This window comes from Condylura cristata, unplaced genomic scaffold (genome assembly GCF_000260355.1).
Source record: "Condylura cristata isolate star-nosed mole 26May11 unplaced genomic scaffold, ConCri1.0 scaffold00033, whole genome shotgun sequence".
Taxonomy (NCBI): Eukaryota; Metazoa; Chordata; class Mammalia; order Eulipotyphla; family Talpidae; genus Condylura; species Condylura cristata.
Genome location: NW_004567134.1, coordinates 2,181,252 through 2,206,678, shown reverse-complemented (window position 1 = coordinate 2,206,678; position 25,427 = coordinate 2,181,252). Strand labels below are relative to the sequence as shown.

Sequence of the window (25,427 nt, the reverse complement as noted above, 5' to 3'; positions counted from 1 at the left end):
CTCCCCTGAGCAGTGTACTTCGTCGATCTGCCTGTTCTGCTCCCCACTCTGTCTCTGGTGAATCCTTTCACCCTCCACATCTCTGGCCTGTACCCAGTTCTATATGAATAAGTAAATAAATCCTAAAAAAAAAAAAGAACACATGATCTATGGACTATCGCCACATTTGTTGAGCACTGTTTTGTTCCAGAGCTGTAGACTAACGAACAAAAAGCACTGTTTTTGTTAAATTTCCAAAAGCATTTCAAATGAGGCCAGAATACACACACACACACACACACACGGATGCATACATATGTGTGTGTGTGTGTGTGTGTTTAAGATATTCTAATTTGGATAATGGAAATGCAGTAGTGCTGAAGACATTAAACCAAACGAGATTAGCTACAGGCGGTATCAGTATAGATGAAACATATACATTAGAACCCCACTTACTCTTTCATTTTCAACTCACAATTATACAAGAAGAGGCCTACTTCTTGCTTCCCCCTTGAACTTAATTCCGATCTCAAAATCTTTGGATTTGCTGGTCACTCTGCCCTTAGTTTTGTATCTCCAAATATTTGCATGGTTTATGCTTTCAATGCATTCAGGTTTCTGCTTAAATCTCACATGAATATAGAGGCTTTCCTGATTCCCCTACTGAAAATACCCTGTGTCCCTATATCCACCCATCACTTTCTCTTACAGCACTTAAAGGTATTATTATTTATCTATCATCTATCTTGCCCCATTAGGACATTGGGGGCCTTTGACTGGTTTGTTAATTGCTGTATCACCAGCTAGAACAGTACCCAGGAGGGAGTAGATATTCGGCAAGTTTTGTTGAATATGTAAAATAGAAGATTTAATTTTCAAAATATTACAAAGATCTTCCCCATGTTGTAACAAAGTATAAAAATCAAATTTGGGCAGGAGTTTTGAGGAAATTGAAAAACTAATTTCAAAATTAATAAGGAAATAGACTCAAATAGTCAAGTCAAACTTGACAATGAACAACAAAAAACAGGACTTTGACAATTTAATTTCAAGCTAGAATGATCATGATGGTGTGGTTTGGGACTAATAATAAACATATAGATCAATAGAACAGAAGAAAGTTCAGAAATAGATCCATACATACATTATCATATGATTTTCAACAAAAATGCCTAGTCAAACCAATAGGGAAACACTGGATATTTTTAGAAATAATGCTGGAAAAATTGGATATTCACATGGGGAAAAATGAAATTCAATCTCTTCATTATCCTATGAAAATTAACCACAGTCCTATAATGATTAAGGCATTTTACTAAAAAAAAAACACACACACACACACACAATATTTTTACAATCTTACGACAGTGCTTTAACAGTTTGAAAAAAGCACTAACAAAATCTAAATGAATAAATTGAACTTTAACAAAACATTTTTGGCTCAACCAAAGGGGGCAATAAAAATAGTTAAGTTATTGAAAACAGATTTACATCTGTAATATTTAAAGAATTCCAACAGATCAACAAAACAAAAAACAATCAAATGAAATCATTGACAAAAGTTCTAAACACACACACACACACAACAAGTTTCCCACAAACACACAAAAAGATAAATAAATGGTCAATAAAGCAAATACAAAATGCTCAGCAGCAGTAGTTAACAGGAAACTATAAACTGAAATCACAGAGACAGTCTTTTGTACTCAGTACAAAGGCTAAAATCAAAAAGACTGACAACACCAAAAGTTGACAAGAATGTGGACCAGTTAGAACTTTCATACCTTGCTCCTAAAAGTGTTAAATAGTATAATTTTGGAGAAATGTTTAGTACTTTAATGTTGAGCATGCAACATACCTGTGACCCTGAAAGTCTATCTCTAAGTATCAACCTAAGAGAAATGAAGTTATATTCTTAAGAAACTTTGGTAAGAAAACTCATAGTGTTTTACTGATAAAACCCCAATCTGGAAATAATATAATTCATCACTAGAAGAATAAACATTATGATATAGTCACACAATATTATAGAGTAATATATACAAATTACTTCCATATATAACAACATGGATAAAGCTCACAGATATATCAAGTGAGAGAAGACAAAAGAGAGCAGACAGATACTGCTTGAGCTACTTGAAGTCAAACAATAGGCAAAAGTCATTTGTAGGACAGAAAGTTTTATAAGAAGGTGTAGGCAGAAAGTTTTATAGGAAGGTGTAGGAGGGAACTTTCTGATAAAAAATTGTGAATCTTGTTTTGGGTGTGAGTTACATGTGTCAAAAGTTCCTGCACTAAGCATTTAAAGTGTGTATATGGCCCTTCCCGGTGGTGCAATGGGTTGAAGTGTAGCCCTATGAAGCCATCCACAGCCACTGCAGCACAATTTCCATCCTTGGCCAAGGAAGTGACCCACATGGTGTGAGAGGCTTCCTCTAACCTGCCTGCTGCTCCCCTCAGCAGTGTATTGCAGTGGATCTGCCTGTTCTGCTCCCCACTCTGTCTCCAGTGAGTCCTCGCACCTCTGGCCTATACCCCTGAAATCACAGGGGTATGCATAAAGATATAAAACTTTTTTATCTTTTAAATTTTATTTTATTTATGCATACAGAACTGGGTTACAGGCCAGAGGTGCAAGGGTGGTAAGAGGATTCACCAGAGGCAGAGTGGGGAGCAGAACAGGCAGATTGACAAAGTACACTGCTGAGGGGAGCAGCAGGCGGGTCACCTTCCTGGGAATGAGGATCGAACTCAAGCTGAAGTGGCTGCAGCAAGCTTCGCAGTGCTGCCCTTCAACCCACTGTCCCACCAGGGGGAACCCCAATAAGTAAATCTTTAAAAAAAAAGTAATAAAGTATGTAGACTTTATTTCATATAAATTATATCTCACAACAAAGGGTGGATGTGTGAATTGTGGATGTATCTTGTGGGATTCTACGAGGCACACATCTCAGTTTTCTCAAACTACAATGAGAATAGAACCAAACATGCCATGAGTTCTCCTGATACTTCTTTCACTGCATCATTACTTGTTGCATTTTTACAGCCTTAAGGGAAATTCAGCCAACAATTAGCCAGATAATAAAAGCAAAGATGTTCCCCCAAAATACTGCCATTTCAAAATACATAATTTTCTACATGGTTTACTTTATTCTCCAGCAGTGGGTTGCAGACACACGCCTTCATGGCATGCTCAGCAGTTGCAAATGGCATATGGTACAATAAAAATAGCACAACTCAGAGAAATAAATAGCACAATATTTTTTAAAAAATGAGCACTAAGAAAATAAGAATTAGTTGCTTCTCTGGGCCATGCTTAAATGGCCAACTTTATTTGAGAAATTAAGAAAAATATCAAATAGCAATAAAGTCTTCTGAAACTATATGCAGACTGCATTAGGAAACTATAGTAAGAACTTCATGATAAAGCAATTATGGAGTCATGATGGGCCTGTGAATTTATAAAATAGTCTTTGCTGATCAGTGACCAACTTGCTGTCTTGTCTGCCAAAGCAGATGGAGTTTCAGATAACTAAGTGTGCCTCATTTCAATAGTTGGACATCAGGCTATCATGGAAATCTTTCCTTTTTTACTCCCCAGAAGCTTAGAGCAAATATCTAGGATGTGCTCTGTGAACATTTACTTTTCGTCTTAAGCATGGAGTAAAATGTATCAAGATTACAGGCAATTGTGGTAGGCACACAGGGACTGGCGATCCTAGACAACCTGGGCGGGATGGCATCAATCAGCTGAAGGTATTCAAAGCAGAACTGAGGCTTCTTTGGGATAAAAAGGAAATTGCACCTCTGGACAGCAGCCTGTGCCCAAGAGCGCCAGCTGCCCTCCCTGCCAGTCTGCCCTATGGATCTGAGATTTGCCACACCCACCCTACACTCATGTTAGCCAATTTCTTGCAACACATTTCACTTGTACTGTTAATTTTTTTCCTGTTTATTTATTTTTAAAGATTTATTTATTTATGCATACAGGGCTGGGGTACAGGCCAGAGGTACAGAGGTGGTGAGAGAATTCACCAGAGAGAGTGGGGAGCAGAACAGACAGATCAATGAAGTACACTGCTGGGTCAGGAGAGGTCTCCTGCACATGCAGACCACCTCCGGGGCGGGGGTCGAACTTGCACTGAAGTGGCTGTGGCTAGCTTGCGGTGCTGGGCTCTAACCCATTGCGCCTCCAGGGAGGGAGGGCCTTGTTATACTTTTCATTAAAAAATTGCACCTTAATTTTTCATCTGGATTCTAATCATTGTTAACTTTGTTCTCACGATCTCTTATTTTGAATGATAAAAATAGAAAATTGCACTTTCTTCAAGAGGAAAGTCATGCTTCACTTTCATGGAGGGTAAAACAAGACACAGGTGTGAATTTTATTAGTGATGATTTCTCTGGTATTATGAAATATATAGTAACACTTGTCCTCACTAGCTTTTTAAGAAAATTGCTGTAATTCTCAATAAACTAAAATATGAAAGAAAATAGCATACTCCCCCAAGAGATAGGTTCCTTGAAATATTTCTTATCAATTGTTTGTTTACCTACTAATTTGCAAAATTTTAGTAATTCACAATGGATCTCCTCATCAATGCTGAGATTCTATCAGGTTCTACTGAACCTACTTATTTCTCTTTCCTGAGCTATTATCTATCACTCGACCATGTAATTGTGTTATTGATATTAACTGTTCTGGGAGAATATCCCTCTATATTTGACAAATGAAACAACCATAATGCTATAGTTCTGCTTAAGAAATAAAAGACATAAAACTTTACACCTATAATTTTTTTTCTGTCAACGAGAGGGTAGATATAAATTTTTTAAAATAGCAATTGGTCCCGATTAAGACTGATGTCAATTAACTGCATGCTGTCTTGTGATGAAATGTAATCATATTTCCTTCTCAATTCTAAAACAAAGCTGTGTTTTCTTCCTTTTCAGTTAGCATTTGCTTGTCCTTGCGATGAAAAATTATCAGTATGCCTCTTCAGAACTTTGCTTTGAAGAAAGCACATCTCTCTATGTCCATATAAAACTGAGTGCTCCGTGAAGATTTTAAAGCTGGCTGGCAGCGGGCCTCAAAACATTTATTAGCTGCATGAATTGCATACAGAGATTTAGTACTAATGAGCCAATTAGTACTTGGTTAACAAGTTGCATCAACAACTATTCTAACACAACCATCACTCATTTCGATAATTGATGCTACCTTACAATTTTTATCTCACTGTTTAATTTATAATCACACATTTACCTGTTTAATCTTTATCCTCAACAGCAAGTGATCCTTTCCCCTAATTTACAGGTGAGTACAAAACCTCTGAATCTTCAAAACTACATCCTTTGGTTTTATCTAGTCATGGCCTGAGAGCTAGATTTCTACAGTCAAAAAGGCCCTCCAAATGCATATTGAACTATTGACAGATGACCGGTATGGTGTCTTGATTTTGCTTCAAAATGGAGGGGTGATAGGGAGAGGGTTTGGGGATGGAGGACACGGAGATGATGCAAGATTGGTCCCAAGTAGCACATTGTTGAAACTCAGCCATGGGTATTACATCATTCTCTTTACTAACTGCAGGAAATAAACAAAGGGGGGTTATTTTTAAAAAGTCGAGGAGTAAAAACAGACAAAACGGTCCTTTCTTAACGTGCTCGGCTAATGACGAGCAGACTTCTGCTGTTAGGTTTACAAGCTGACTCCACCCACTCCCACATCGGCTGCATGAGTAGCATAAACCAGCTCTTACACTCAACGGGAACACTGGTTAAGCAGCTTCACAGGGCAGAATCTAATAGAAGGCCCCAAATATGGGAGCTAAATAGCTAAATCTCTTGCATTGGGATCATAGGAATGTAACATGGCAACCAGGGGATAATGTGTTTCTCTTATTGCCTAGTATTTACAAAACCAGGTAGCAAAAATAACAAAGTTAAATCCCTGCATATGAGGTAACTGGGCTCGCGAGAACGCCCCACCTGAGTTACAGGCGCCTACACACTGAGCCGGGAGAGGCCCACTAGAGCTGTCCTGCGAAATTAACAGCGGAGCTCAGCACTCAAGGCCACGAAGGTGGAGGTTTTCCACCAAAAGAAAAATATATTGCATCCTCACCTTCTAGATTCCATACACTTCAATATAAATTTGCCAAAAAGTAGCACTTTCCTTCAATTTTTTTTTAAAGGAGTTTGTGGGAAATGCTATTAGTTAAGAAATCAGAACTGCCTCTTCTTTGAGATCAGCTTCTATAATTTGCCCAGCTAAAGCAGAGCACCTCCTTAGAATCCAGGAAAAGAATTTAGTGACCAGGTACCCTGATCAAGAATGGTTGTCATGGCCCCATTATGTTAGTTTCACCCCCAGGCTGGATGTGCTTACTCAATCCCTGTTTGAGGATGGATAATGGGTCAGGAAATAGCAAAGGTAGAAAGGAAAGAGATTAAGAAACAGCAACCAGCGCATCACTGGAATCACGTGTGGAAATTTGTAGCACGGGCACCCCTTTACAAGCTATGCTCAGAAACAAACATAAATATTAAAATAATTGAAAGATTATTGGCAAGAAAGATAAAAGCAGATATTCCAGTTTGCAGCTCAGCACATTATTACCAGCACAAGTAGTCACAAAAGCAATTACACAGACTAATAAAACAACCTGTAGGGTAATATGGTGTCTTTCTCCAAATTAGCATATTCTCAAAAGGTGACATCAGATACTGAAGAAATCAAATTTAAGCACTCGCTGCTATTACTGTGAAGACCATGATAGAAACTTAAACAACTGCTAAGTCATCTATTTGCTTGCAAACTAGAGATCTGTAATATGCAGTAAATTATGGGTCATTTCTTTAGAATGTCCATCACATTGACATTTCATTTTGAAATATGAAAATGGATGTAAATTTTTGATTATACACTTCTGAAATATTGCATAGATCAAGTAATGTTTTCCTAATCTAAGAGGAATTATTCTTAAGACAAGCATGAACAACTTCAGAACAGCCTGTACAAGTGCATGGCGATGAGGTGGAAAGAATCACACTTACATGCGATAGTAGAGCCAGCTCATGGTGACATGTGACTGCGTTCCGGTTGGCTTCCATAAAATACCTCTGTGTGCGTCTTCGTTCCCGCTCCAGCTTTTTCTCCAAAGCCAGCTGGGATGTGGACAAGCTGTCTAAATACTTCATCATGACATCCGATATCATGGAGCTGACTTCTACAATATCTGGACGGGCTTCTGCATCAGGGGTCAGGCATCTAAGAGAAGAGAAACTAATTAAAGCCGCCAGCTCAAGGTCAGGACCATGTCATGGGGTGTGGAAGGTCAAGGTTAAACTCCACTCGGTCAGCATGGTGCCCGCACCCTAGAACATTCAGGGTGAAATGGTCACCAAACATAGTTTTGAACCCACGACATCTTGGAAAGCATCTGTCAGGTTGGGGATGGAGACAGGCAGGGGCTTTCCTCACCCTTGGCTGCAGGCAAGAGTTACAGGAGAGCAGGAGCTGGTTCTCAGGTGCACAAGGTCATCTGTGCAAGCTGTTTATTTTCTAACATCACTGCCAACTCACTGGCCAGTGAAACAAAAAGGATCCCAATTGCCTAGGCCCTGCTGGTAACTCCTAAGGCATCTTCAGAAGGAGGAAAGTTTTTCCTTTTGACTTTTTCCAGCTGTATTGCAATAATATCACCCAGCTTGATGAGCAAGCGTCTCAGAAAACAAGTCTCATAAAAATAAAACACAACCAAATTACGTAGAGATTTAAGGCTTTTGCAGTCCTTTTTTAAAAGTGGCTAATTTGACACATTGCATGCTAATATTTTCTGTGATTTTTGGAGCTGGGAAATATCAGTCTACAAAAAGGAGTACTGTTTTTGTCACAGCTTAACACTAAGAGAAGGTGATTCTAGATGCCCAAGGAACCCAGTTATGAAAACCACTGATTAGCAGGCTTTAAAAACGTCTGGTACTCAGCATAGTATTTCTGTCTATTCTTTGAAATTCAAATTCTCTAACTTCACTGAAGTCAGGTTTGCTTCGCAATAAAATTTAATGTGTTTGGACTTGGAGAAAAAGATCTAATTTTCACATCTTGTGCTTGATTTAGCAACTATTGTTAGTGCAACTTTCACCCATACTGATGTCTCCAGGAAAGAATTAAGAATGATAACTCACAATTATTCTTTGAAACAGAAGTAAAAATAAGACCCTAGTTCATTAACTTGCTGTTGTTCTTTTTTGTTGAGTTTAATAACCATGAGTAAAGCAAATGCCACTTTTATTTTGTTTTAGGTAACATTGGTTTACAACACTGAATATAACTCAAGAGGTACAGGATCACACCTCTTCAGGTATATGTCGCCACATCACCCCACCACCACTGGGGCAGCCACAGTTCGTAGGCCCTCACACCCCCATTGTCCCAGATGGTCTCCATTCTGCAATCAAACTCCTAAAGTTTGTGACTGACTTAGTTCTGTCCGACCTTTTGTTTTGTTTCTCTATATTTCCCACAAAAGTGAAACCATCCAGTATTTGTCTTTCTCCTTTTGATTTCTTTCTTATAATCCCCTGTTGTTTCCTCCATGCAAACGTTCATCTGTTGTTTTGTTTTTTAATACCTGAGTGGTCTACCCTTGTGTAAGGTGCACATCGTCCTGGTCCGCTCATTTGTTCTGGAGCTTTCTTTGCTTCCATACGTTGGCTGCTGCCAATAGCACCGTGAATAGTGCTGGACACAGGAGTGCACTATCCCCTTGAATTCGTGTCTTTGAAGTCTTCAGTGAGACATCTAGGACTGGAATTGCTAGTTCATATGGTAGATATATTTTAATATTTTGAGAAAGCTCCATACAGTTTTCCACAGGGGTTAAACTAATTTGATCACTTTTTAAGACATTACCATTTTATGCATTATTTTTATGCTATTTCTTTTTAACTTCTAAGACAGTGGGTTTGCCCTCCAGTTATGACATCCACTAACACATCTGTTGAATTTATATTTAACGATGTCTGGTCTATACATTTATTTTCACAAAGTAAGGTAAGAGAGTGCAAAAATAGAGCCAGCTACATCATTTGGGGGACACCTTGCAAATATGGGAGTCCTAAAAGGGCCAGTTGGTGGTAATTGGGAGCCCCCCATTGAGGCTGCAACCACAAAGCCCGCAGATTTGCCAAAATTGAAGATGGGCAAGAGACCTCCACTGACTTGCCCATCAAACACATCACAGTGCTGTGAGTCTGGACAGAAACAGCCTTCTTTTTACTTCCCCTGCCCTTCGGCAGGAGGCAAGCAAGGCCCAAGCTCCATTCCCACCCTAATCTCACCTGCATTTACTGCTGACACAGACCAGCAGAGGGCAGCAGCAGGAACTGGACAGAAAGAGTTGGACACCAGGTGGGAACCCAGGACTTGGGGGTACATGTCTAAGAACCCGTGACAAGAGATGGGAGCATGAGGGACCACATATGAACTGAGACCCCGAGCCCCCCACCCACACACCTTCTCTGATGAGATTTCACTTCAACACACACACACACATTCAAAGATGAAATCAAAGAATTTGAAGACCTCAAATGCAGAGTCTTGGGCCCAAGTACAGGAGGTTTGAAGGTAGGGGTTGTTTCTGGTCACAGCTTGTGAAGCCTGAGTGGCAATGACATATTCTTACCCAAGTTGCTTACTTTGCTCCCCACTCCAGAGACCAGAGGGAAAGAACAGGGTGTGGGAGTATTCAGTTGTATTCATGTCATGTTTTCAGAAGCAAAGAGTGAAGGTACGGTGGAAAATGTGAAGATCCATTTGCCCTTAGAATGAGCTGAAAGTGTGAACTTTAACCATCCCAACTGCCTCTGGAACCAAGCTCCCGACAGCTTATGCAACCAGGCGCACAGAGAAAAATAAGGCGCCTGAAATACTTTGTTCATAAAAGGAAACATTCTTCCTTTTTAAAAAGTAAACAGGCAATACTCTCTTACCAGTGCACTGAAAGGTAAAAATAGTAACACTGGCTGCTAGGCAGAGTAACAAAATGCATTTATTTTCTGCCCCAAACCTTCAGTGTGGCTAAAACCAGTGAAAAGCCTGCTAGGAAAAAAAGTTCCAGCAACAAAACGTGCTGGTCCACTACATGAGCAGATGGGCAAGGGGGTAGACATCACAGTCAGAGGTACACTGCGCCAACTCCACCCCAGAAGGCGATGCAAAGTGAAAATGAGACAATAGCAAAACAAAAGCGAGAAATACATGTGCCTGGAAAGAGCACCTCATTTAAAGATGGAGTCCAGCAACCCTTTCCATCTCCGCTGCCTGGCACACCAAAGGCTTGGAGCCTCACGTGCCGAGTCACAAGCCACCACTGAGAACCCTCCGTCCACAGGTACTTTTTCCATCAATTTCCTGAAGAAAATGGGAACCCAGAGAAATTGGAATCTATGTCCTCATTCTTTTAGAACATTATTTTTTGGTAACTAAAATCCCAAAGTGAATGAAATATGTGATTGCATGGAACTCATGACTGATTTTGGTTAGAAGCCAAATTTGCAAAAGAGAAAAGTTTTGTGAAGTGATCCTAGACAATGAATCCTAAATTACATTAAGTAAAAACAACACCTGTTAGCGAAAGTATGGGGTGATCTTAATGTACTGGTATGAAGCTAAATTGTCGGCTCTCATCCACGCTCAGTGATCTACACGTATCAGTGTAATCGACACGCCTGGCCCACGGTGTGGCAGTACAGCCCCGCTGTACTGGGCCAGGAAACAAAGACGCAGTGGGAAAGGTCAAGTTGCTTGCTCAGAGTCTGTCAGTGGAACTCACCCCAGGGGTGAACAAGGAGAGTCAAGCTGTAATCTACAAGTGTGAGGATCCCGTAAGTCCAAACCAAGGGGATGTAGCAGAAACTATAGCAGGGGGCTCGGCCACACATTACAGCTGTTACATTCCATTGCCATGATCCTAGGATCTAGAAAAGACACTGAACCGAGCTTCAAGAGAACTGGTGGGGGTGGGGTGGGGTCAGGGTTGGATGGTGGATACTGATCTGGGATGAGTCTTCGATTTTTATAATAATAATTAGGATTTGATTCAGCTAGAAGGGCGAGGAAATAATCTGGATTTTTATATGCATAGGATGGTCCAGAAACAACAACAGGCCAGATAAATGAGAGCCGTGTGTTCACGGAGCCAGCATTTGCTAAGGGCTCACTTTGTGGCAGGCGTGGCTCTGGGCACTAACTATTGTATTATGTGGTAAATTCCTAGGAGATTTTCAGTCTGGTGAGGAAGAGAGAGGCAAAAGGATCAAGTCTTCATGCACTTGTGTTACATGTTGGGGGGCCGGAGGGAATGCTGAGAGTCCATAGGGGCACTGGGTGGGCTCCCCGGTAAAGAGGCATTTCCCACAGAAGGGATGGGCTGTGCCCTGCATGTATCAGAGGGAAGAACATTCCAGGAAAAGAGCAAGACAAAGGTCCAGAATGGAGGTGCATGCCAGGACAGGCAGAGTTCCCCTTGGCTGGAGGCCAAAGTGCAAATGGACAGTTAGAGATCCGTGGGAACAGCCTGTGGGTTCAGGTGTTGCAACTGCATCGGGATAATGACATTCAAGTGGGTATACTGAGAGCTGAAGCACGTCTCCCTGACTTTCTTTGAAAACTTATTATAAAATATAACATTCACTCAAAAATTGAAATAGAAATGCCTGCAATTTTATCATCTAGCAAGGTGTTTTTCAATTTCATATCTTCTTGTCCACCTTCCTTTCATTTTCAAAAAAATTTTTTACAGTGCTGTCACTGTTACAAAGCTTTTCTTTATTGTTCTTGCTTCATAACATAGGCATTTCACAGAGTAATACAAAGCCTGTGGAATGATCTTTCTACTGGCTGCGTAATATTCCAAGTGAATGAACAACTCCCTCTGAGACACTTCGTTGTGCTCCAAATGGTCTCCACTTCTGACAATGCACATACATTTTAGGTTCAGATTATTTGGGTACCTTTTGTCTTCATAGATGCTTAACTGGGAATTTTTATAAGAGAAGAGGTTTTTCTCTTTATGTTAGAAATTATAAACTAATTCGTTACCTGCTGATGGTATCTGTCACCTTCTCAGAATAGATGCCTTCTGGCACTGGTTCATAGACCGCCTCCACTATCTGCAAAACAAAGACTCCATGAAGGAACTAAAGGGAATGTTGACACCTTTGAGTGGTCAACACAAGTATGAGTGGCTCAGTAAATGTTCTAACTTCATGTACAAATTTTAATCAGAAACAGAAACATCCAATTGAATAAAACATCAACATCAATGAAATAGTTCGTGAACATGGAATTATAGTCATCAGGCTGATTTAAATTTAACCTCAGATTCATCGCAAATATGTATAGGATAATAAAACATGCAGGATTATAAGTAGTTTGTGACCGCAGTTAAAAAGAAAAGACCAACAAGAATGTGATACACTTAGCTTTATAATTTTCTGTGATAAATGAAGACAATTATAGGGGAAGATGTGCACAACCATGATAGATGGTCAGAAAAAAGGGGCCAAAGACAATTGATCGTGGGGCTAATACATCAATGCCTGCTTCTAATTTCATCACAAAAGTTTTAATTAAGACAAAAAGGAGTGTTTTTCACCACAGGAGACCTGTTAGTCTCCCGAGGCTGCTTACCTTTGTGGCCAGGGAGAGCATGTTGGTGCTGTAGAAGGGCGGGTTCAGTGTGGCCATCTGATAAAGGATGCAGCCAGCTGCCCAGACATCAGCCTTCTCCCCGTATGGCTCGCTCTTCAGCACCTCGGGGCTGAATTTAAAGAAGCACATTAGTAGATGCTGCCAGGAGAGAAGTAGGGACAGAAAGTAGATCCAATTTTCAAGCTGTGGTTGGAGATATATGTAATTGTTTTAACGAAACTCTAGAGCATTATTCTAGGGGGAAAACACACAAACAAACAAACTTTGAGCCCCCAGTCTCAGATAATTCAAGAAACACAATCAAGACATTCCAGTATAGTCACTGGTTATCACCTGACCTACTAAGTGTCAGGGAAGTTTTAATTTCCAGACTCAACTATGGTTCTGTGGGTAATTGACCCCAGTTCTTTACTGCTCTGAAGGTTTGGGCCATGGCCGCTGGTTGGGCAGTGTTCATGAGACTCTCCGGGTTTTCATTTTGATGATGGTGTCTTGCTTTGGCCAAGAGAAGTGACAGTGCACAGGTCAGAATCTCAGTCTCACCAAGCATTTTCATTTATCCCTCCACTACCAAGAGAAGAACGTATCCCTCGTAACTGCTGTCCCTCCAGCTTCTGTGCCCGGAATAAAACATGGCGCAGCCCCAACTCCCCATACACCTGCAGCCCAAAGGACCCACAGACCTGCGAGGCTGACAGTAAATGCCCACTGCTTAGCCTCTGTGGTGACTTGTTATGTGGCATTATTATGGGAGGGATCACCTGCTATAGCCACTTCCCCTTCTATGCAAACGCTAGTTTATAAAGCAGGGGGAAGGCTGTATTTAAATATGTTGCCGGAAACAGTGACATCCAACACATTCACCTCTTCTGAAACTCCATCTCCAACGTGGACATGCCTGCAGGCCTTTTTGTTTGTTTGTTTTTTAAGATTTATTTATTTATGCATACAGAACTGTATGCACCTCTGAGTACAGCCCAAAGGTGCAGGGGATAAGAGGATTCACGAGAGTCAGAGTGGAGAGTAGAACAGGCAGATCAGATCAACTGAAACACACTGCTGAGGGGAGCAGTGGACACAATATGAGAGGGCTGCTGTGCCATGTGGGTCGGCTCCCTCTCCTGGGATCAAACTAATGCTGAAGCGGCTTTGAATAGCTTCCTAGTGCTGTGCTTTAACCCGCTGTGCCACCAGGGAGGGCCCTACTGGAGGTTTTAAAGTGAAGTGAAACTGTGAGGGTTTATGAGCATGACATTTTTTAAAAATGTGGTGGGAAGTTTGGTTCCTTTGTACATTTTGGACTAATAGAAGTTTCCTCTATCTGTATCTAGTATGAATATCATCAGAGAGTTCAAAAAACACATCAAACGCCCCACGTTTGATAATTTAGTTCCATGCTGTGTATTTTAGAGGCTGCTCGGTCCCCTAAATTAATGTTGTAGGGATTAATGGTTATCTTGGACAGTGGATTAAAGTACAAAGAAACTGATAAATTGGCATCAGGAGAGGCAGAATAAATCTAAATCAGTCTTGACTGTTAAGAATAACCAAGGAGAGTATGTTCACAGAACAGTCCTGTGAAGAGGCTGCCAGCAGGCAGCCAGCTGCAAACCATGGAGAGAGCGGCCAGGGAAGCCACACCTACCCATGCCTTGACCTTAGACTTGCAAGCTTCAGTACTGGGAGGAGATAAATTTCTATTGTCTGTGCCCCCTGATCTGTGGTATTTTCTTATGGCAGCCCAAGAAAATTGATGTACTGTCTATGAGAAAAACGTACTCGTATGTTTCTCATCTTCAAAAAGAACTCAGCCTTTGAGAAATACAGCAGAGCAACTGATTCAGTCACTACTTGAAGATATCATATGGTGTTCTGGTGACTACTGTTCAGCAAAACAGTAAATAATTCACTAACAGTAAATAATTCACTGTAAAATAATTCACTAACTGATAATAATTTCCAGTTTTTCCACCTAAGGAAACTCTAATCACGTTTAGAGAAATTGACAGAGTTCTACTGGTGATGGCATTTATGGAGACAGAGTTGAAAGATGGGTGGGGGTAAGAGTCTGCCGTTGGGGAAGATGGTTTTGAGGCTTTGAGGACTCTCTCTCTTGAGGCAGTAACTGACTGCTACGCCCTGTGTTCACGCAGGCCTGGGGTTGGACACAATGTGTGTGGAAGTCCTCGGCGTGGGTAGTCAGGAGGGTAACTGAGACCGGCTTGAGTGAAGGTGGGGAGAGCTATAAGTGGAAGGCACAGGACTTGCCTGTGCAGTTTTAATATTTGGAAGTCAACAGGAGGTGAAGGAAAAAGAACCTATAAAAGGAAGGAGAACAAAAGGAAGGAGAAAAAGCAAGAAAACAATTTCTGAACTAGAGGAGTCACAGTGGGCACTGACTTCCCAGAAATCAAATTCGCTAGGATTCACTGGGTTCACTGGTGATCTCAGCAAGAGTGACTACAGTGGTGAGTTATGGGAGATGCACAGGCTTTGGTTATGTGCAACAACATTGGATTTTACTAGCCCTGTGGTCCTGGGAAAGCACCAATGATCCAATCCTTTTGTGTTTTAGGAAATGACTTAATGCAAAGAAGTACCCTCCCCCATGTAACCTAAGAGGCATGCTGGCCTTGTCTCCCCTTGACAAGGTCATACAAACTTTCCAAATTGTCTTTCTTTGCCTTAAAAACAAGTAACACTATTGTTTTGTCCCCACTCTCAATTCTATACCATTGGTCTTTGTGTCTATTTTTGTTTCAATACCAGGGTTTTTTAACTGACAAATAAAAGCTTTTATAGAGTGAAAGAAACAATAATTAAAACAAAAGACATCCTACTGAATGGGAAGGGAGACTTGCACACCATACATCTGACCAAGGGTTGATATCAAAGATATACAAAGAACTAAAGAAACTTACAAAAACAAAACAAATAACCGAAGCAAACTCCAAAGAATGTCTCCAAAGCCTTTCAAATGACTGACAGACACCTGAGGAAGTGTTTACCATCACTTCTTATGAGACAAATGCAAATTGAGGTCATGATAGATGTCATCTCACACCTGGAGAATGGACCACATCAAAAAAGACCAGAAACAACAAGTGCAGGCAACGATGTGGCAAACAGGGAGCCCTCCTATACTGCTGGTGGGAATGCAACTCCAGCTCTTATGGACAATATGGAGGTGTCTCAAAACATTCAAAATGGATCTGACATTCAACCCAGTAATTCTACTCCTAGGCACCTACCCAAAAACTCAAAAAAAACATAAATTTGAGAAGAAATTTGCATCCCCATGTTCACTGCAGTGCTACTTACTATAGTTAATTGAAGAAACAACTCAAATACCCAAGAATAGATCAAGAAGATATGGTATATATACACCGTGGAATATTACTAAGCAATCAAAAAGATAAACTCATGCCATTCGTGGCAACATGGATGGAGATTGAAAGGGTAAAGTTAAGTGAAATAAGTCAGAAGGAGAAAGATAAAAGTGGATGGTGGATAAAAGTGGATGGTGCCCATAACATGGAATGTAAGGTAACTAAACTAACAGTCAGATAAAATGAGCTAAAAATGAAGCGAATATAGCTGACCACAGAATGGACACCTACAGCAGTTGGGTGTGGGGTAAGAACAAAGAGAGAAGAAGCATGATGGTGGTGAGTTGTTGGTGTGTGCATCGTGGCGCTAATACTTGATGGAGGTACCCCAATATTATTTCAATGAAAAGTAAATATTTTTTAAAATTCTCTGATCTACTGTCATAGCATAGCCTCTTTCACCCAGGTCACCCTACTTGCTCACATATCCTTGCTGGTATTGTTCCTCCTGTAAAAGAAAAGCCTTTCTGTGCCTGATCTTTGAGATACTTGCAGATCTTGGACTAGGGGTGGGGAGGGGCGGTAAGTTTCTGCTTACCTTAGTTTGGAATTGTCTTTTATTTGAGAGTATAGATAACTCATTTGAGAAGTCTGGTCAATAAGGAGGTGTAGAAGTCAGAAAGTATCCCTGGAGGGGCAAGACGGGGACTTGGATTTGCTCTCAAAATGATGCTGCTACAAGGTGTTTGAAAGTCCATGGAAAGAAACCAGCAAAGAAGAAAAGGTAGAAATGTGAGCGAAGGAGAGACAATGAAACCCCTTGAGGTGCTGAAGTGAGTGGGGCTGAGAGGAAGACACAGCCTCAATTTAAGAGGACAGAGGGAGAGACGGTCATTTCAGGAGGCAACTGTGTTTCACCAGATGCCAGGAAGTTGAAGGTTTGAGAGAGGAGATTAAGAGGAGATTGCAGATCTCAGAGGGCAGACATGAGAGCAGGAATGAGACCCTGGTGTGTTCCCCATTATCACACTGTGAGCCCCTCAAGTGCCAGTACTTACCACAGATGATAACATTATATACCTCAAAACTAGGAATTCCAAAGAGCTAGTTTATATATATTACTAATGAGCAGAAAGAAATACTAGGACTGAAATGGATTCATTTGCTGAAGAGCATCTAATTGAAGAAGAAATTAAAATTTTGAGAGAAATTGAAAAACTATGATTGAAAAAGTATCTCATTGACAATATAATGATGTGGCATGTTGGAAGTGGCTTTTGGAGAGAGCATAAAAGAAAATTTTCCCATAAGAAATGCTAGAAAATACTAATAAGAGAATCTTGAGGAGTTTGAGGCTTAGTAGAGGCTAAATGTTTGGAGACAAGTTGCTTTTATTGATATAATTCACCCAATAATACATGCTTCATTGGATAAAGACAGAAAAGGGATTTTTGTATCCCACCACAAAGCATTAATTCTGAGTCTATTAAAAAGTACATTTGGTTTTCATATTGTGGCTATCCAACTTTCATCTTCCTAGACTGCCATTAAAAAAAGGAGAATGAGAACTAGCTTACTGTGTGCAGTGAAACAGAAATAAAGATGTAAATTTTAAAAGCATGTAAACTTATAAACTATCAGTCTGAGAACACAAGATTCACCGTTTGTTCTATCAGGGAGGCCAATGTCCATGCAACTTCATGAGGAGAAAAATCTGATTTGAAGTGATATAATTAAATCTACATGCCAATAGCTATCATTAATATAGACTGAGGATAAATGATGCTGTATGTTGGAATGATTTGATATAAAACATTTAGGATGTTCTATAGGATGGGTAAAACACAGATGTGCATGGAGTATATGTGTGTGTGTGCATGTGTATATTTACAATTGCTGAGGTGGGTAAAATTTTGCTGGGCAACGGTTCAAGTAACCCTTACCAAGCATGTTCACGCTCTCTGGGACCCCAATAAACAGATCCATTATCTATACTTACTTTTTAATGTATAGCTCAAGTTCTCTTTGTTGGGGGAAACTCTTTTTTTACTGAGCCAGCAAACACAGATGGCCTGACACCAAATTCTAAAAGCACTACAGCCTATATTGTCCCCTAATCATCCTTTTATTGATTCAACAAACACATATTGAGCGCAGACTACATGGTGTTGTAAGCAGTAGGGAAACAGCAGTGAATAAAACACACACACACACACACACAATATCCCTGGCTTCACAGAGTAAAGGGGGAACTAACACAGAAGTAAATATAATGAAGTGCCATGAAGAAGGTTATTTTCTCCGTGTTTCTCTTGCCTTAGCATTCACTGTTCTGTGGCTTCAAGCAGTCAGTGGCCCTCTAGAGAGTCTCAAGTTTCTCCTGTCTAACAGAAAGGGAGCTTTGTAAGGTCTATTCCTGACCTGAAAGACTGTGTCCATCAATTTATGTTTACAAATATCTCACTGAAAGATATATACATAACTTCAAAATAAAGATTAAATTTATTTTTCAGTATGATGCAAACACTGAGGACAGAGTGAATGTTATGTTTACACTTAGAGCACTTTCTAAGATTTTTTCAAACACCAATGTGTAAGCATACAGAAAATTTCTGATGGTGTATTACCATAGTACACAATCAAAACGTATTTTTGTTAAAGAGTTATAAATAAGATGAAAGAATTTTATTCTGAAAAGTAATGAAGACATACTTCAAAGTCACTTTGAAGTCGTCATTCTTTGTAATTGTGAATCCCCAATGTATTTCCTAAAAAACAAAAAAATGCTGGGCAAATAGATCCTAAATCTGTAATCTAATGTGAATGAAGAAGAAAAGAACCACATCCCTCTTTCATGCTTTTGACATAAGAACTACCACTCCGAATATACGAATAACCTTTTGCAATGACCTGTGGCAGCTTTCTCATGATTGATTTCACTCTGTGTCCTTCTTCCTGATAAGTAAACCACTTGTTATATCTCAACAAAGAAAGCGATCAATAAAAAATACTGATTCGGCAAGACTTCAGGAATGCAAATATCTTTATTTCACCCAACTCAGCTTCACTCAGGCCAATACCTGTATCTCCCAGTTAGCAATCTCTTATGTTCAACAGCACAAATATTCCTGCAAAGCTGGTAAGGAGCTTAAAATGGGGAAAAATGGTTAAAACTGGGATCCATGGACAGAGTATGTTTGATGATTGTCTGGTTGATGAGATAAAAGAAAATCGCTTAACATAATGTTAAGTCCAAAGTCAAACGTGAAGCATCTTTCTAGTAATTTTCCTATAATTAAATGAGGCGTGTAGAAAGAGTAGAAGGAAGAAATGAGGAGATTTCAAAGAGCAAGGAAGGAGGGATTTTAAGTCACCTTTTATTATAATCACTCCTTTCTAACAATAATTTCAACAAGAACCTCTTTGGTATTTTGTTTTGCTGACATTCTGATTACGTTCTCTCTGTTGCGGGAAACTCTTTTTTATTGAGCCAGCAAACACAGAAGGCTTGACACCAAATTCTAAAAGCAGTACAGCCTATATTGTCCCCTAACCACCCTTGTTACTCAACAAATACGTTTTTGTCTATACTAATCGGATTAAGACGAAACTGTCTAATGAATGACTTCTATATTTCTGAGTAAGAGATAAGGAATGAGTGTGCATTTTTTGAATACCCTGTTATCCACACTAAATTGCTAAATTCCCTCCTCCTGTAAGCAAGGAACTTAATAATGGTCTCCTCAACTTTATGAAGTCACCAAAGTGCAAGAAGGCACTTTACCTTTTATTTTTTTAGAAGTTTCATCCTTAAAGATGTCCACATTCCTAACTCCCAACATAAATGAAGGTAATCTTAATCTGAACATTTATACATTTTATAAATTAGACTACTTCTGTCTTTTGAAACTACAGGCGCTAAAGGAAGAAATAAAGCACTCTTGCCAATTCCAAATTTATTGTGTTGAATTAACTGTAACTCACAGGACACATGAGTCCACAGCACAGCTGCATATGTGAGGGAAAATCAAGTTTATGATGAGCTTGGTACAGATGCGTCGACTGACACGTTGACACGTAGCTATCGTCTACGTGCTTAAATGTCTTTTCATATACTGTTAGTGAAATGATCTGTCCAGTATGTTGTAAAGGTTGCCAAATGCAACAAATTATTAAAGTACAAGGCATACAATGCCAGCTTTACTCAAATAATTTCTTCTCCTTCCCTTTCTATAGATGTTGGCAACTTGCATGAGAAAAGGGCAAAAAAGTAAAATAAGGATTGTATTTTGCTTTGGTTAACACATTGAGAAACAGTTATCTTAATTCATTAGACCATCATGAAAAGAGTTGCAAAGTGATAGCGAGAACTCTTTCAATGTTTCCTGTCCTTCTTCAAATTTACAATAGGTGTGAACCTAGCAAGCTGTGTGAATGGGCTCTTTGTCTGAGAAGAAAGGAGACAGGTAGTGCCCAAGAGGAGAACCCTTGGCAGGCACCAGGACAGTGAGAGAATCATTACAACCTCAGTACAACAATCCGAAAAAAAACAAAATGACTTAGGGCCAAAACAAAAGTGAGAATTCCTAACAGTCATCTAAAATAAAGGAAACTTCTGGGACAGCAAACAGAGTAATATTTACTGCAGTGCCAGCCACTTGTCATGGAAGAAAGATACAATTGAAAATGAAGATTTATCAACCTTACCATATTTGCACAAGATTGCACAAAAAAAGAAACTTCTACAGGGCAGCACTGTGCACTGACTGCTGTGTCTCCTGCTCCCATATTCAGATGCTGTTGGAAAATGGGGCCACCATTGGCAGATGTTCAGGTTATGGGGTAAAGCCCTTGTGAATGAATTAGGGTCCTTATATTAAAATAAAAAACAACAACCATAAAAGAGCCCCAGAGCTCTCCTGCCCCTTTGACCACGTGGGGACACACTAGAAAATAGCCATTGATGGGCCGTTAGGCACTGAATTTTGCCAGCGCTTTGACCCTGGACTTCCAGGCCTCCAGTACTATGAGAAACAGACTTCTGTTGTTTTACACCACCAGACTTTAAAAGCCTGAACTAAGACAATCATGAAATCCAAGATACAGTGGCAGAAGATTAATTACATGAGAATTTATCATTAAGATAAGTATGTAGAAGACCTAAAATCTGTCAATAAGTTAGTTGGATAAAAAGAGATCTTTGGGGCCCTCCCTGGTGGTGCAGCACTAAGAATGAAAGCCACTTCAGCATGAGTTTGATCCCCGCCCTGGAGGTGATCCACATGGCATGGCGATCTCCTGACCTGCCCACTGCTCCCCTCAGCAGTGTACTTCATCAGTCGGCCTGTTCTGCTCCCCACTCTGCTTCCTACTCTGTCTCTAGTGAATCCTCTCACCACCCCTGCACCTCTGGCCTGTATGCCAGTTCTGTATGCATAAATAAATAAATCTTTAAATAAAAAGAAGAGATCTTTGACTGACCGACAAACAAAACTCACTCAAAGAAGTTATAGAAGTTGCATAAATCTTAGTTCATATTAAGTGTAGCATGCTATTAGCTTTGGTGATTGTCAAAATAGTACTGTGGCTGGTCTGCATGCCATTGTGGAGGTCCTTCATACAGTGTTTCTGGACTTGACCATATGATAGCTTTCGCCAATGAGACATTAGCAAGTGTGATGCTAACAGATGCTTGTACCTAATAGGGTATATTTTGGGAAGTCTATCTCTTAGATCCCAAACATTACTGGAAAAAATAACCAACCTATCCACATAAAGAGAACACATGGAATAAACCAAGGGTACAACCAATCAACCCAAGTGAGCTCCCAGCCTCAGCCCACCCTAGTTAGCTGTCCAGCTTTCCAGCTGATACTATGCTATGCAAAGATAAGCTATCACCACCACGCCCTATGCAAGTTGCAGAATTTGAGTAAATATCTGTTATTGTATTAATCCAATATTTTGAGGCAAATGATTGCCTGAACCATTAGGGTGCATTAGTAATAGTAATGCAAATACAATAGAAATACAATAGTTCTAATCATATAGGAAGGAGGCCATCATTAACAGGAGGAAATATGGGGAATTCATATATGTACAAAAAACAAACAACACATTCCTATGTGGTCAATGAATCAGAGAAGAAATTCCAAGACAACTAGATGCAAAAACATAGCATTAGAAAATTTGTGGACTGTTTATAGGGACTGCAAATGCCTGTGATTTTTTAAAATCATAAAAATCACCCTCAGTAATCAATTATATTATACAATTAATACAATTCAAAAATGGACACAAACACAAAACTCAGTTGTTCAACCTAAGAAATCATAAAGAAATGCAAGTCAAAACCACAGCGATGTGCAGTCGTGGTAATGCTCGCCTCATCCATAAGGCTGGCTACACACAGAGAGACCAGGAACAATGACAACGTGGGCAGAGACAGGATTCCTCATGCATGCTGGTATGATGGAAAATGGCCCAGGCTCATTGGAACACAGTCGGACAACTCCTCAAAAAGGTAACCACAGAGTTACCATATTGAAGCACCAGGCCACATCTACATGTGATCTTTCTCTCCTGACCACAGGCAGTTACAGGCTTTGCCAGCTGGCCTGGAGGAAGGAAGCTGCCCTCCCCACACCGGACTTGCTGCAATGCAAAGTATGACAATGCCCAAGAGAGTTGAGTCAATCCTCCCATCCCCTGCCAACCATGTTCACACGCACCACTGTCTGCCCAGCCCAGGCCCCAGAGGTCCTAGCTGAGACTCTTTCCAGGGGCCTCCACAGAGACCAGCTGATGAGTGACCCTGACTGAGGTAAGGTTTTATCTCACCCATCACAATATGCGAGGCAGCTGCATGTGCTAATGATGTTCATTAATATAATATATAACAATGTGTATATATTGCCTATACACATTGTATAACCACATTGGAAGAATCTATGCTGACTTCAGGATAGTGGGGAGAGATTTTTTCCATGGGATCCATATCACAATATTTCTTTTGAAAAAATTGTCTTAAGTAACTATAATATGTATACTAAAACCTAGTTTTAAATGGAATTTGGTAATGTATGAAGTATGTCCTCATAAAAAATATTGAAATAATGGTTAGCACTAGGTGGTGGAATTATATGTGGTTCCAATTATATACTTAATAAAGCTGTATATTTCTCAAGTTCTTCCAACTGACATGAATTTCTTTTATGATGATAACAAACAATACACGTGCTTTTCAAAAATAAATCATTATTGGTATATTTGATCAGAGAGGTTGAAAAAATAAAGCAGTATGAAAACCTCATTTTGGCATAAAAATCTCTGCAGGTATTTTTAGTAGTTCAGTGCTGAGGGTACTTTATTATTTTTTTAATGCAAGTCAAAATTTAAAAGCTGAAATTTACCCATTTCCAAAGTATACATGAGTCAGGAACTCAAATGGAAATAATTGCAGCTATAATAGTCATTCCTGTCGATTAAGGTCCTTTGGAAAACATGACCTGAAGTAAACCAGGATTATGTGAATGTGTTTATTCAAGCTACTGCTGTAAATTACTCTTGAGTAGAATGATAGGCGATGATTAATAGCTCTTTTTTTTTTAAAGAATCACAACATCTAATGAAGTAATTTTCAAAGATTTTCTAAAACTTTCTTCATATTAAATAACGTGCAAAAGCCCAATGTGTAGACAAGATCAACCCAATGTCCCTTGCTAGGTGCTAAGTGGAGGGGACTGAGCCCCAACTTCTTGTTTGCCCACAGGCTATGCCCTCTCTGACCAACCATGGTTTCTTCCCCTCTGAACATACCCTCAAGTCTCCAGGTTTTCAACCGGGCTCCTCTCACATTCTCCCAAGGTCTTCCCAATTGTCCGTTGCCTTAGTCGTACCGACCACTGCTTGTGAGTCCTCCTGGGCTCTGGCCTCTGCCCTCAGCCTGCTGAAACCACTCTTACTGTCACTGCTAATTAGCAAATCCCAAGGCTGGTCTTGAGCCCTTTCCACTGAGCCATGAAATCACTCTAGGAAAATGACAGTACTTGGCAATTGGCTCTTCTACAGTAGACATTGTTGAACTTGAAAAAGCATGGTGTTCCTTCCAAAACTTTTTCATGCATGGCTGACCCCATTTTCTCTTGACTTTCCTTTTACCTCCTCTCTGTGTGCTCCTTCCAAGTCTTCCCCAAGGCTTCCTCTCTCACTTATTTTTCTGCAGCTCCTCAAGGTCTTGCTCAGCACTGGTCTCCTCCACAAGGATTTCTGGACTTGACCATGTGATGGTTTTCACCATGCTAATAGCTTTGTGGCTCTGCATGCTAATAGCTTTGTGGCTCCTCAGCAGCTAGAACTCTCTCCTGAGGCTTCTGGATTATAGCTAGGTAGCTTATTGAATGTGACAGCTTTATTACCTCAAAAGCAACTCAAACACAACACACTCAAAACTAAATTAATCACTTACCCTTCTTTGCAAGTCTTTAGCTTCTTCCTAATCATGCAGAGGCTATTATGGGTTCAGTGGTGTGCCCCAGAAGATAGATTAAAGCACTAAATTCCAGTACCTGTGAATGTGACATTATTGGGAAATAGGATCGTGGATGTACTTAGATAAGGATGAGGTCATGCAAAAAGTACGTCCTAATCCAATATAACTAGCATCTCTGAGGACACAGAATGCATTCAGTTCTTCTGACTTCTGGTTACAGAAATGTCTCTTAGTGCAAAACAATGAAAAGAGTTTATAAATCACCTTCCTCAGAGCCAACCCCGCCAACATGTTATGAAGATGGTGAAAACTCAAGAGGTTGTCTTCAAGAAAGGACACAAATTAAATGTTCTTCAAATTTATCTAGTCCTTCTGCTTTACCTTATCTATCAGGAGGACCATAATGGCAACCAACTAACTGTAAATACAGTGAGGGGGTGCGGGGTCCAGGCAATTAAGCAGGTGGACCGTGTTCGCCCAGTGATTACACTCCAGCCAACAGATGAGTCTCAGGCATTACCTGAGTCACAAATTACATTGAGATTCAACAGCCCTGAAATTCCTCAACTGCCCCTTCTTGTCTCAGGTGATGTTTTTGGGGGTGGAACTAAATACCAGGCCTGTAGCTCTACATCACACATTTTGTATTTGTATTCAAGCCAAACATCACCAGCTTCTATATAACTATGTAACCACCAGTAACTATGGTGGTTTCACAAAGAAGGATAATGCAGCTTCTCAATTCCACTATATATTTAGACAAACACCTTTCTCTAAATACAAGATCACATAAAAAAATGCGTCACGGCCCTCCCTGGTGGCGCAGCGGGTTAAAGCACTGCATGAGAGGCTAAAGCCACTTCTGCATGAGTTCAATTCCCACCTGCCCCGGAGGTGACCACATGGC

The 25,427-nt window shown here is 40.2% G+C and overlaps 1 protein-coding gene across 1 annotated transcript in view; it reads right to left on the bottom strand.

Moving 5' to 3' along the window:
• NEK10 (NIMA-related kinase 10) overlaps positions 1-25,427 on the bottom strand; it is a 158,568-nt gene that overhangs the window by 47,618 nt on the left and 85,523 nt on the right. Inside the window, exons 24-26 of the mRNA XM_004692270.2 lie at positions 12,680-12,809; positions 12,089-12,159; positions 7,039-7,252 (exon numbers count right to left, since the gene is read on the bottom strand). Coding sequence (XP_004692327.1) covers positions 7,039-7,252; positions 12,089-12,159; positions 12,680-12,809 — 415 coding nt within the window. The remainder of the gene's footprint in view (positions 1-7,038; positions 7,253-12,088; positions 12,160-12,679; positions 12,810-25,427) is intronic.